Source organism: Dicentrarchus labrax, unplaced genomic scaffold, assembly GCF_905237075.1.
Source record: "Dicentrarchus labrax unplaced genomic scaffold, dlabrax2021, whole genome shotgun sequence".
Classification (NCBI taxonomy): Eukaryota; Metazoa; Chordata; class Actinopteri; family Moronidae; genus Dicentrarchus; species Dicentrarchus labrax.
This window is the reverse complement of record NW_026136715.1, coordinates 13,304,366-13,317,291: the sequence shown is the minus strand read 5'-3', so window position 1 is coordinate 13,317,291 and position 12,926 is coordinate 13,304,366. Positions and strand designations below refer to the sequence as shown.

Below are 12,926 nucleotides of genomic sequence, written 5' to 3'. Positions count from 1 at the left end.
TGCTTAATGGGGCTCTTCTAGAAAACAGCATCTATAACATCACATGGAAGTTTCTGAAGAGATGTTTAGAAGCTTGAATTTGTGTTTTTCAATCACTGCCATTAGTTGCTGGAGCATGAAAAACCACATTTGAGCATTGGATGGAGCACCAGTGGAGCGTGGAAGCTATAATCACCAGTTGCTTGAGTGTTATAGTGACCTTAACCCTGCATTAACAAAGCACAGTAGAAACAAGCTGTAAACACACCCTTTAAGTTGATATGGTAAACTTGTTGCCTGTTGATGCATCCAGCAAATACCTAGCAACATTAGCATTCATTTGGAGTCATGTTTCTGAACACCTGATGAACGCAAGTCCTCTGTTCACTCTCCTTTAGCTCTGTTTTTGGTGGCCCCATAACCCACAAAAAACGTGAAAGGCCCTAGCCAGTGTTTGGTTTGTCCGTTCTGGGCTACATTAGAGACATGATGATTCAACATGGCAGATTCCATGGAAGGTGACCCACAGCATCCTTAGCTAAAAACAGCTCATTCTAAGGTAACGAAAAAACAACAGTTACTATATTCAGATGATTGTACACTAATACCTATATTATATACCACCATATTGTATTCAATTAGGAAGCCATTGTTATGTAATGGCCAAAGCCCATAGTGTATTGAATTAGCACAGTGATGGTGACCTCCTGGCCAATCAAAATCAAAAGTATTCTCTTTGGCGGTGGTAAATCAATATGTAAATTAAACAAAGCTGTTAGAAGTCAATGTGATGATAAGACTCTGCAATGTGTCAAACTTAGTGCACTACCAAGTCATAATGCAGCAAACTGAGTGTGTGTTACAGAGAAATGGTGGCAATCCCTCAGTGTGATTCACAGTAAGATTGGTTGTGAAGTGACTGATGGTAATGACCTTTCCTCTGTGTGCAGTGCGGTGTGAGAGTAATGCCCTTCCTTTTATCAACTTATCTATGTGTTTCTTTCTCCCATTCCCCTCTCATCACTTGACAAATGTAAATGAGGAAATAGCCTATATGCCTGCCTCTCACTGCACCCTGGGAGGCTCAGAAAATGTATTTCGCCATAGTCTTGCAGTTGCAGTCGTGTGTGTGAATGAAAAAGGAAACCCTGACCATTACAATGTGGCATGTATGTGAAGAGATTGATTATTCTGATGTAAAAGGGCAATCTAGCTAAAGTGACATTTTGTTGCAATAATCCTATTACTGTCAGGCACAGATGGTTATTTGTTGTATTCTCTATAAAAGGGAACACAGCAGTGCACCAGCAGCAAGCACAAATAGCATACATACAAACAAAAGCACCTTTCTAAGGTAAAACACGTCCATGGTGCATAATCATTTAGCTGGTTCATAAATAGCTATGCAGATATTGCAATTTTAATTTAATCCCCCACATATGAAATGTCCCACATATGAATTCATATGTGAGCAATTTGAATTGGAGCATAAATGCTGCCAAAGCATTTTTATAATGCAGTTATATACACATAGTCAATGCAAAAGGTAAGTCCTTAATATTACAGCAATACAATGGTTCATTTCAGCCTTACATTATCTCACAGGCTCTGATGACCCACCTACAGTACAATGAACACAATAGGTTACTTTAGCCATTTCCTGTTGTAGATGATAAGAGGTGTTTAATGGAAGCATTACGTGGAGGTGAATGACAGTAAATGTGTTGGAGGAGCCATAAGAGAAGCTCACGGATCAGGTTTTATATTTCAGCTGTTGGCATTGTTCCTACCTTTCACGATACCCAGGCTTTTATTGTGGAGTTGTTTAAAAGCAAGGTTGTTAACGTGCCATTCAAAGAGCAGTTCTTCACACACAGGGGTGGTATACTATACTTAATGACATTCTCGCTATGAAAGCAACATTCGTGATTTTTTTTCCCTTTAGCTTTGGCTTCTGAAGATGTTCTTTGATTGGTGCATGGCAGGGTGTTGTGTCCAGTCAGTTGCAATTTGGGGTTTTTGTCCCAAATAGATTTCTTTGCGTCAAATTGCAGGTAATAAAAAAATATACTATATAGTATAGTTAAAATATAGTTATTTTCCTGCAATATAACTCCTTCTGTGATGCGGCATTTAATAACAACTTCACATCTTGGAGCTTCCTTTTCTACTAACGATCATGAAGCAGTACTCTCTAAATGCACACATCCTCGTCCTCTGATAAAATAACTATTTTTGAACCTTCTTGACTTTCTTAATAAGCACACTTGTTCAGCAATCTGTTTCTCTGAGTTAAGTCTTAGTCGAGCACCACGAATCAGGATCACAATCAGAGTTCATGTCTGTGTTGAGCTGTCTTAAGGGAGTGCTGAGATTATTATAGCTCCTTTGTATCTGATTTAATCCATATTAAGACATCGTTTGAGGCGCATTTAACCAAACACATCAGACCCTCTGCGTATTAGCATTGACACTATCTGAATCTTGATCTGTTTCTGTCGAGTCATTTCTCTCTCTGCTGTTCTCTAATGTTATCTTTTTCTTGAGCTCTTGCTTCTTCCTCTTTTGCTCCATTCGTCTCCCTACCTGTTGTTACTCCACCTACTTATTTCTTGCTTTCCCGCTGTGACATTTGTGGGGGGTGATTATGGATGGCTGTCCCATCCCTGAAGAGGCATGTGTCATCAGAGTTACTTCCATCTGAGTGAGTGGCCATGAAATGTCAGATGAGAGTACAGACGGATGGATGGTTGAGGGTTAGAAGCCTGGAGAGACAATCTTTCACTCTGCCGAGTCCAAAAGAGCTCATTGGGCTGTGACAGGTTGCCCAATGAGAATGGAACTGTACTACTACTTATGAATATTTTTATGAGGCATCATTATTTTTAGCCACTGTTGTTACACATGTATTTTTCATAGTGGAGCGCAACTGTGAATATGAATTGATGAATACTCTGAAATGACTTTTTAGATTTTTTAATCAATACTGTGGCATTTGATGTTTTAGTGGGAATAGGTCTGCATTATGACCATATTGAATGTCATATTTTAGAGTCTGGAGCAGCGCTGACATGTTATATCGGTTTTACTACAGCTGGGAGATTCATTATATCACTTATAAACCTTTGGTGAAGACATAATATAATGATGAAATTCTCATTTTACAGAATTATGTTTTCTGAATTAGTAATTCCAAGCAAATATGTGACATAAATTTGCCAAATCCTAATACAGTATATTGATATTTCAACTGTATCACCCATCCTGTTGTTTTCCTGCTTTGTTACATATTTTTCTATCAAAGTAAAAAACACACCTTTACATATGATTTATTAAAAGTATAACTGATTTAATTGACAGTGGCTCACTGTCACACTACTCACCAACTGTCATCAGAGTCTGATTTAAATCCTGAGTGGTGCATACAAGTACATGACATCACCTTTCTCTCTTCTGAAATAACTAAAACTGTCTCACTTTGGCAGAAAATTGTGTGTTTTTGTGGGGTTCCATCACTCACAGTAGGAAGCTGATTAGAAATGTACGACATGTAAAAGTAATGTACGTGCAGTTGAAGACTGTGGTGCAGACAGATGTTGGTTTTTAGGCAGTGTGAGGTCGAATTTATGTGTGAGCAGGCGCTACAGACAGAAGGTATATTAGCTGTCCATGGTGCTGAAAGGTCCCAGCTTCCTCAGTAATTTCCTTTAAGCAAAAAGACACTGGATTTAGTCTCTTTTGGGAGCGAATGTGATCAAATTCTTGCTTTTCTGGAGGGTGGATGGCATCAACATTGGCTGTGGTTCAGCGTGTAGGGTGATTGTTCATAAGCTGCAGAGTTAGGGATTCAACCCCTGTCCCTGTCCGCTTGTCAAAGAGTCTCAGACGCTAATCCCCAAATAATTAAATGACGTTTAACTCATATTTTTTGTGGGTGTTTGATCTCTCACTTGCTTAACATGGACATTCTTTTTAGAATAATTTCCTCTCATTCTCATGTGTTGCTGTCAATGTAGGTTTACCCCACTGACCTACACAAACAGGCACACACATGCGAACTACATGTCACACATACAGTAGATGCACAAAGCCACTCACTGAATGCACTGCCTCCTCCAGAAGGTGATTTCAGTCCTCTAGGGTATCAATCTACCGCAAGGGCTTGTGGTCCAAACAAAATCACTTAGCCTATATCTGAAGGGAACTGAGGAAAATTGCAGAGGAATCACACGGGATTTGTTCTGTAAATGGAAACCCAACCCTCAACACTTCATAAGTCTCTGTCTTTCCTCTCTTTCTCTCACACTCTCTCTCTCTCTCGCTCTCTCTCTCTCTCTCTCTCTCTCTCTCTCTCTCCTCTCTCTTGCTCTCTCTCTCACTAGTGTCTTGAACAAATCAATAAAAATGTCATTATGATCTTACAGCACATACATAAAAGCAATTTATGATCCACAAAGTGAAAACCAATTCCAGCAATAAATATTTACTTTGTGACTCTCTGATCAGTTTATCTCAAGCTTATTATGTAGTTGGGTTTTAGTGCACCTGCACAATAAAATGAAAAAAAAGAATCAAATATTTTACAAAACATTTATTTATATAACTTGTATAAACAATGTTTGCATGATTATGGCCACTTTCATATTTGTTATTTTGTATTATACTTGTGTGCTGGCTGGTTTCATCAGCAGGTATTTAAGGGGATGAGTTGTGCTTTCCTGACCTGACATGACATGACCTGCCATCATCACAAATCTGTTTGTCTATCTGCCCTCAGACCATCTCTGATAAGCCCATCCATCACGCATACCTTCACAAGAGCACTCCGTCCCACTCAATAACCCTCCATATATCCTTCCTAGAATTTATTAATATAACCCGCAGAGACCCAGCCCTCCTACGATGGGATGTGACAACCCTGACCGAGGACTGGCCTGCCCGCCTGACCTGTGTGTGTGGGGGGGTGTGCATTCACCTTATATTTGTTTGTATATGAGGACACACGTATAATATACAGCAGACTCATAATTATGTGTGTTTGTGCACTTGTGAAAATGTGGTATGAGAGGGAGCTTGAGGGCTGAGGTGGAGAAAAAAAAATCTGGGTGCACTGCATCTGCATCTGCTGAGAAGATATCTCTCCCTCCAGTATACTATCTTTCACTGCTTATCCATTTTCTTCCTTTCTGAGACATTTACCTCCACCTCCGTCCCCCACCTTCAATGAAGTCTTGCAGAGTCAGAAATGGCCCCAGCATCCACCAAGGCAGGAGGGGAGGAAATCACAACTAACCTTGCTTATCATATGCAAGCACACACGCACACACACATGCACACGCTCACACCACTTATTACAGCTTTCTCTTTCTTTAATGTGTGCAAGCTGAGCTTTATCTCTGTGCCATGTATAATGGCGCAGAGATGGTATCATCAGAGACAGGCCAGCTTGACTAAATGGGAGCGGCAAATTGACTGTAGTATTAGGAGAGAAGGGCCTCTATCAGGCAATCTGATAGGATCCCATTAAAGAAGGCTTGCAGATGAATATGATTAGCTTTTCATTCCTCCTAATGGAAACATCTTCTGAAGAGGGGAGGAGATGAAATGTTTTGTAGTGATAGGGCCTCTGTATCACTGATGGGATTGTTATTGCCTAATTTGGGTAGAAAGGCCATTAAAGTTCTTGGAAGGGACGATGAATGTTCTCTGTAAGTATACTCTCAGTTATGGCTATGGACCAGCGGTTCACTGTGTGTGGGCAGTGCTTTACTTTGTTGATTCCGAAAAACCACCCTCCACTTAAATGGCTTCATATTCGGCTTGTTTTTGCCGAAATTTGTGACTAATGAGTATGAGGTTTCATCTCTTGTTTCATATCCTTCACCAAAATGAACTGAATGGGTTTTTTGTGTGTTTTTGTGGTTTATGAGTGTGCTTGTGTGTCACCATCCTGCAGTTTTGCTATCTCCAACAGACTGTGACAGAAGTGCTTCATTAGATTATAAAACAACTATCATGAGCTTCTTAAGCAGATTATTGTTCATTTATGGAGAGCCTCTGGGGTACTGTTTGCCAAGTCCTCAAATAACAACCAGCGTTATTCTCTGTGATCTGTCAAAGTGAATGAATTTGATGAGTGATATATAGAAACATGTTTCTAGATATGACTTGGGAGAACATTTAAAGTATTGATATGGTTCTTCTAGCTGTTTTTTTTTTTTTAGCTTTATTGATAGAGACAGGGAAGGTTGGTGGAGAGAGAGGAGACGACACGCAGCAAAGGGCCACAGGTTGGATTCAAACCTGGGCCGCTGCAGCAACTCCGTATATGGGTCGCCAGCTCTACCGACTGAGCTAACCGGGCGCCCCTTCTAGCTGTTTAAAGTCGTTACTACACAAATGGCCTCACCCTCATTTTGTTAACTTGCTATGAAGCATGCTGCTCAAAGAAGACAGAGAGTAACACAGCAGGAGACATTTATGAATATTTCTGTTTTTAAATATAGTAATATTTACAACTCAACATGTACAGACTGGTATATGTGTGAGAATGTGCACACATATGTATAAGAGTCGTTATAGTCAAATGTTCTTGGCACCAGTAATAGTTGCAAGGCCCTTTTAATATACATATACAGATGCATCAGGGGACCAATGCCAAATGGTATTTTATCTGTGTGTTGTTAGTATCCATGTGAAAATGTGTCCATCTGCGACACAATTGCTTACAGTGCTGATGAAATATTGGTGGAAAAGAGGGATTTCTTGGGAAGAATTACACAAAAACCATTGGGCGATTGAACGGTACATGTGGTTTTCCAAGCTAAAACCAATGCAGTCTAATACAACAGTCTCACAATAAATCCTAATGATGTAGTTTATGGTGCTGTTGGGTTGTATTGCATCATTCCGAGAAGTGTTTATCATATTTTCTACTCACACACTAAAGAATCACCTCACGATATAAGTAGAAGTATATACATTTTATCAGCAAAATGTATGAAAGTACTAATTCTCACTCACTCTTATGCAGGGGAAATGGTCTTTGTCAGTGTTACATTATACTGTTGGATTATCAGTACAGATTCATTAACATGTAAGCAGCATTTTAATGTTGTAGCTGACTGTTGTAGCTGGTAATTTTATCAATTTTATACACTTTTGGGTGGTTTAATTCATTGTATAACAATGTATTTCATTTTATATGCTCATTATGGGGTTTTAAAATGATCATCTGTAAATGAACTAGTAAGTATGGCTGCCAAATAAATGCAGTGGAGTAGAGTAAAGTAGCATAGAATTAGAATACTCAAGTAAAGTGCAAGTACTTAAGACAACTGATGTATATGCAAAACTCTGCACTTGGCATACAGTGTCCCGCTGTTTGAATGTGTTGTTAGTAGTATATGTGTTTGATTCCAATTATGTGTAACCTCTCTGTAATCCCACATATCTGTGGTTTATTCACACTGCAGCTCACTCACACAACTATATCTCTCAATTTCCACTGCTTCTGACACGTCACATTGCTTTCGGGGTTAGTGTGACAAGATGGAGAAGAGGCATATTCCCCTTGCAACATTTTGTTGCTGTCTTTCTGGCTTTGCTTCTGCCGCGACTTTTCCTTCCAACGACTCAGCGCCAACCAAACTGCAAATTTGCAGACATGTTCACAGATGAGTGTGCCCATGGATCATTATCTAATTTCTCTGTTTACCCAAGAGAATCTGTAATATGCACACGTTATGTGCTTCTCTGTAATTTTACAGTTTGAGATGGGGATATTTTGTAGAACTTTCAATTGTAGAGATGTAAACTTAACTATGATTGGCAATAACAACTTACAGCTAAAAAATAAGCTACATCGTGAGTATACTGGCCACAATGAGGCTGTTAATTAATTAATTTGATGAATACAAAGGAAAATGTTTACTAAGAAGGTAATTCTTGAGGCTAAATTATTTTAATTGTGAATTACATTGTTTGTTTGTACAACTCACTATGAAGGGCAAAAGATCAGTGTTCAAAATGCTAGCTTGCAGACGTATAAATCTTTCCACAATCAAGCTGGAAGCTTAAAGGCTTTTTGTTTAAGGTTTATTTGTAGTCAGACTTGGAGTCAGTTCCAATAAATTCGATAGAACTTCTTGTTTAGCTGGAAAACAAGAACAAATTACCTGCACTTTTTACTTGTGAATAAGAAATGAACACCATTAGAAATAAAGGTTGTTTTTCCAACTTAAGTCCTGCTCTTTTAGCTTTTGAATTTCTTCTCCTCTGTCTTCTTTTCCTTCCACTGTTGATTTCGGGCAGTGTGGCTTCTTCCTTTGGAGAAAAAAAAGACGGGGGTTTAATATAGTTATTGTAATTGTGTTGTCTGTCTTTGAACTCAAGACGAGATTGCTTTTGACTTGCAAATATTTCAGATTGAATTGAGCTAAATGACTTTTGGGAAATGTCTCCGGCATTCACGTGTCCTCCTCTGTCTCTTCTCTAAAGGTTAATAGTATCTGCTCTCAGTGAATGAGTCAGTGGACTTTACTGTGCCATTCAGTGACATAGGAGGTTTGGTGGGAGTCTCTTTCTCCCTTGGGGTGGGATAGAGTTGGCAGGTCAAGCTTTATTCTAGTGGGTATAGACACATACAGCAAGCAGAAGAATAAAAAGAAAAATGAAAGCCTTGCGCAAGTGAAATGGACAGCAAGTGTGTGTGTGGGGGGGGGGGGGTGTCTGCCCGCCTGCGTGATGTGAATGACCTCCAATGACTAAGAGGTTGAGCTACCACAGACAAATTTTTATTAAATGCATAATAAGATGTTTCACTAAATTTATTCTCTCTTTCTCCTTGTCACCTCTCACAGGTATGGAGACATGGTTCCAAAGACGATTGCAGGGAAGATCTTCGGCTCAATCTGCTCTCTGAGTGGGGTGCTGGTAATTGCCCTGCCTGTCCCTGTCATCGTGTCCAACTTTAGCCGCATCTATCACCAGAACCAGAGAGCAGACAAACGGCGGGCGCAGAAGGTACAGGTGAACACAGTTTTATTTCCCTTCAACTGGTACCCAGAGGGTTGGACCTCCAGCCCAGAGGGGAGCTTTGACGTGTCTCTCCCCGGAGGAGAGGACTCCACAGGGGTCAGGTCATCCCTAAGACTAATGATGATGTGTGTATAATGTACATTGACTTACATTCACATTAACAGCAGTGTGTGATACATATTCAGTGAATATCACCATACCTTAATGGACCTTTTCCCTTAACATGAATATCTAAACTCTGACCTTCCAGTTTTCCCTTTGCTCTGCATAAATATGAATCATTTATTTTTCAGATAATACTGGTACCTTTCCTACAATGTCTCTGTGTGCAGCTGGGAATGTAATTAGCTAGGTTAGCCTAGTGTATCTCAATTCCCAGTGGAATCAAGAGGCAGCTCCTGCCCAAAGTAAGGAAATTCACCATGAGATCTAGATTTTTTCAATATAGGGATTTTTGTAACTTCTTTCTAATTAGATTGTGACAATAAGCGATGGGGTCTTACATGAAATCAAACATTTCAGTCAAAGTTAAAATAGTTTTTGTTATTTCACAAGAGATATTTCTATTCTCAGACCCTGGGTTATTTGATGGCTGTCAATTTAGTCTTGCGAATATTTAATGTCATGGAGAAAAATGAAATAAGCTTGCTGCTCAGTAAAAAACTCTTATTACTATGTAAACTACCAACATTTTCACAACCTAAATGTTATTAATTCCCCCAAACCTAGTTAAAAACCCAAGGCATAATCCTGAAATAGCCCTTCAACGAAGCAAAAATCAACAATTTCCCTTCTTCACATGGTTTTCTTTGTTGGTCTGTGCTTGTGTGGAGATGTTATCCTTGTATTTGCTCTCCTTGTAAGTATAGCAATAAAAACCCACACAGGCGAAAAACTTGTGTTTAAACTGCGGAAGATTTAAAGATCCTATCTTCCTTTGGGTAAATAGCCCAGCCGTTAGACCTTTAAAGAATCATGTTGTGTTGTGTCCATGAGCCAATCTGGGTAGCAGCATCAGCTGGCGCACATACAGAACTGGACTGGTAATCATAGTTTGAGGGCAAGCCTGACAGTTTTTGTTCTCCTGAGAGAGATAGTGTGTTTGTAGTTGAGCTGGCAGACGTGCACACACTGACACATATTTTCAGAGTCCATTCCTCTCTCTCATCACTCTCGTTCACACCTCTCCTTGCAAGTCTTTTTTCACTCCATTTTCTTATTTCTTCTCCTCCTCCCTTATTCTTACTCAACTCCCCTCCCCAAACTACTCTATGTCTCACCATCTCTGTGATTACTGCTATCCATCTCGGCACATGCTCTCTGGTTGTAGTTTAAATCGGTTTAAAGTCCTGCAGTTTGACCGTGGCCTGACCGCTGCCCAGTCTTAACTAACTGTAACCTTGTCTGCCAAGCAAGACTCCGGTGTACGCAGCCAAGTGTGCGGGGAGGAAAAGACACACAGAGGAGACGGAAACAAGGGTCGGAAGGTTGGGGGAAATTATCTAGATTGAAAACCGGTTGGAACCGATGAGATGTATAGTGTTGACGCAGAAGAGAGAGAGGAGAGGTGACGAGGAAAGCCAGAGGGAAGGAGGGAGCAGGGGAGGAAGGGGGAGAGTAGAAAGGGGGGAGAGCTGGAGGCAATGTGTGTCCTAATGCTGTGTTCTTTCCTGAAATAACCATCACCCAGATGAGGTGCTGGCTGGAAGGAAGGTGTGCGTCTGTCTATCTGCTTGTGTATGTATGTGCATCTGTTTAAGTGTGTGTGTGTGTGTGTGTGTGTGTGTGTGTTTGTCCGTGTGTGTGTGTGTGTGTGTGTGTGTGTGTGTGTGTGTGTGTGTGTGTGTGTGTGTGTGTGTGTGTGTGTGTGTGTGTGTGCGTCCTCCGTACTTCCTGTCAGTTAAGGCCCTGCCCTTGGTCTATTCCACCTTCCTGTGTGTTCTCCACTGAGCCGCAGTGTGGTGCAGTGTCCCAAACACCACTCGGTACCAGACGCCGACACCTCCAAGAAGTACCCACCAACTGACCAGTGTAGCGTGACGGTGCTGTCGTCATTAACCAGTGCTAAATGATTCCCTCGAGCACTCAAATGCCTCCCTGGCTTGCCTGTGGTGAGGTCAGCGATTTGCTCAAGCACCCATACATCCAACGGATATGTTTTCTATTTCATAACATCATGACTCAAACGCCTTAACATTACCTTCATAATAATATTACACCTGGATGCCTTGATCCTTAAGAGCGTTATTAGTACGGAAAATCAAGGTCTGACTGCCAAGTATGATGATAGGTTTGCAAATGTGATATTTTAGAGCATTTAGGAGATGCAATCTGTGTACCATCTCTGTCTTTAATTAGCCCACAGGATTAAGTGTTGCTTAGCATCTAAGCTTGTGTGCTTAAGACCAGTGGAGTGTGTCTTGAATTACATATTGTGCTAGCTTTGGTGCTAAATGCTGTGGAGATTATCTGGTTTCATTAAAAGAGTATTTCACCTTGCAACTCTTTTGAGCCATGCTAGCAACATGGATGGCAATGTCTGTCTGTCTTCGCCTTTGGTCCAGACTGAAATATCTTAACAGATATTGGATGGATTGTTCTAACATTCAAGGTTCCAAGAGGACAAATCCTGATGACCTTTCCACTAGCACCACCGGTAGTTTCACATTTGTAGTTCAGAGTGAAATATCTTGACAACTATTGGATGGATTGCCATGTAATTTGGCACATATATTGCATTATATTATACCCATGAACATTCCCATCAGCCTCAGCTGTACTTTGTGTTTAGTGCTACTTAGCAAATGGTACTACCAACAGCATACTTTCAGGCTAAACTAAAATTAAATTAAAAATTAGTAAACATCGAACCTGCTAAACATCTGCATGTTAGCATTGTTATTGTGACTGTATGACCATGCTCACGTTAGCATTTAGCTCAAAGCACTGCGGGCCTCAGTGCAGCCTCAGAGAGCTACTAGCATGGCTTTGTAGCAACTGCAATAGATTTCACTGCCTTTTATAACTTTTGCTGGCGTGATCATCTCATTACATGTTCCATCACATTAATTTCATGTTCTTTGACTCTAGGTTGTCAGTCTCTCACACTATAAAAGATCAGTGTAGAGAGTGTATGATAGAGTCATTACCATTGTATGGTCCACTCTTTCCCTGCTAATGACAGCTGCGATCTTTTATTGCCTCACCCGAGCCATGAATTACTCAGGCATGCTATATCCCTCAATACCCCATTACTACCATCTACATAACATGTGTTCTTCAATGCTCCATAACCTTAATGACATATGACCTTTTCAGCCATCAAGACAACCATTTAGCAAGTGTCACTGGTCATTTACCATAGCTAAACGTCATTTGTTCAGCATTTATTACTGGCACATGGTTATATTTCACAGAAAATCCATTCTTCCTCAGATCATTTCTTAGAATAAGGCTATGTTTAACTGAGAGTAAAATAGGATAGCCAGTCAAGATTGCCTTTCACAGTAGTTAACTGATGAGGGGAGACCAGAGACGAGGAAAGCAAGAGGGAATTATTGAGGAGAGGAAGTACAACATCCCTCAGCATTTACAAGCCACCTCTCTTTTCCCCCTTTTTCTCTCCTTACATGCTTTTCCCCTCCCTTGCTACCCCCCATTCACATCCATCTTCATTCAGGTCTAATTGTTAGCTGTTCTGGGCTCCCATTACAATTAGCCATCCATCTGGGTGGTGGTAGAAAGGCAGCCCCTGATCTATCTCACTGCACAAAGGAAAGATACATGAGGATGCCACCAGTTGCTGTGTGGCATAGGAGGAACACACAGGTGGGACACAGACAGATATTCTCTATTTGGCCTCCCCATAGTCTTCAGTGTCGCTACTTTTGTTCTACAATGAATTGAAC

The 12,926-nt window shown here is 40.6% G+C and overlaps 1 protein-coding gene across 4 annotated transcripts in view; it reads left to right on the top strand.

Moving 5' to 3' along the window:
• The window catches only part of LOC127377904 (potassium voltage-gated channel subfamily D member 3-like), a 94,078-nt gene that overhangs the window by 65,100 nt on the left and 16,052 nt on the right, over positions 1–12,926 (top strand). For all 4 annotated transcript variants that reach the window (XM_051426217.1, XM_051426218.1, XM_051426215.1 and 1 more), the window contains one exon: positions 8,841–9,009. In XM_051426217.1, the coding sequence (XP_051282177.1) occupies positions 8,841–9,009 (169 nt within the window). The remainder of the gene's footprint in view (positions 1–8,840; positions 9,010–12,926) is intronic.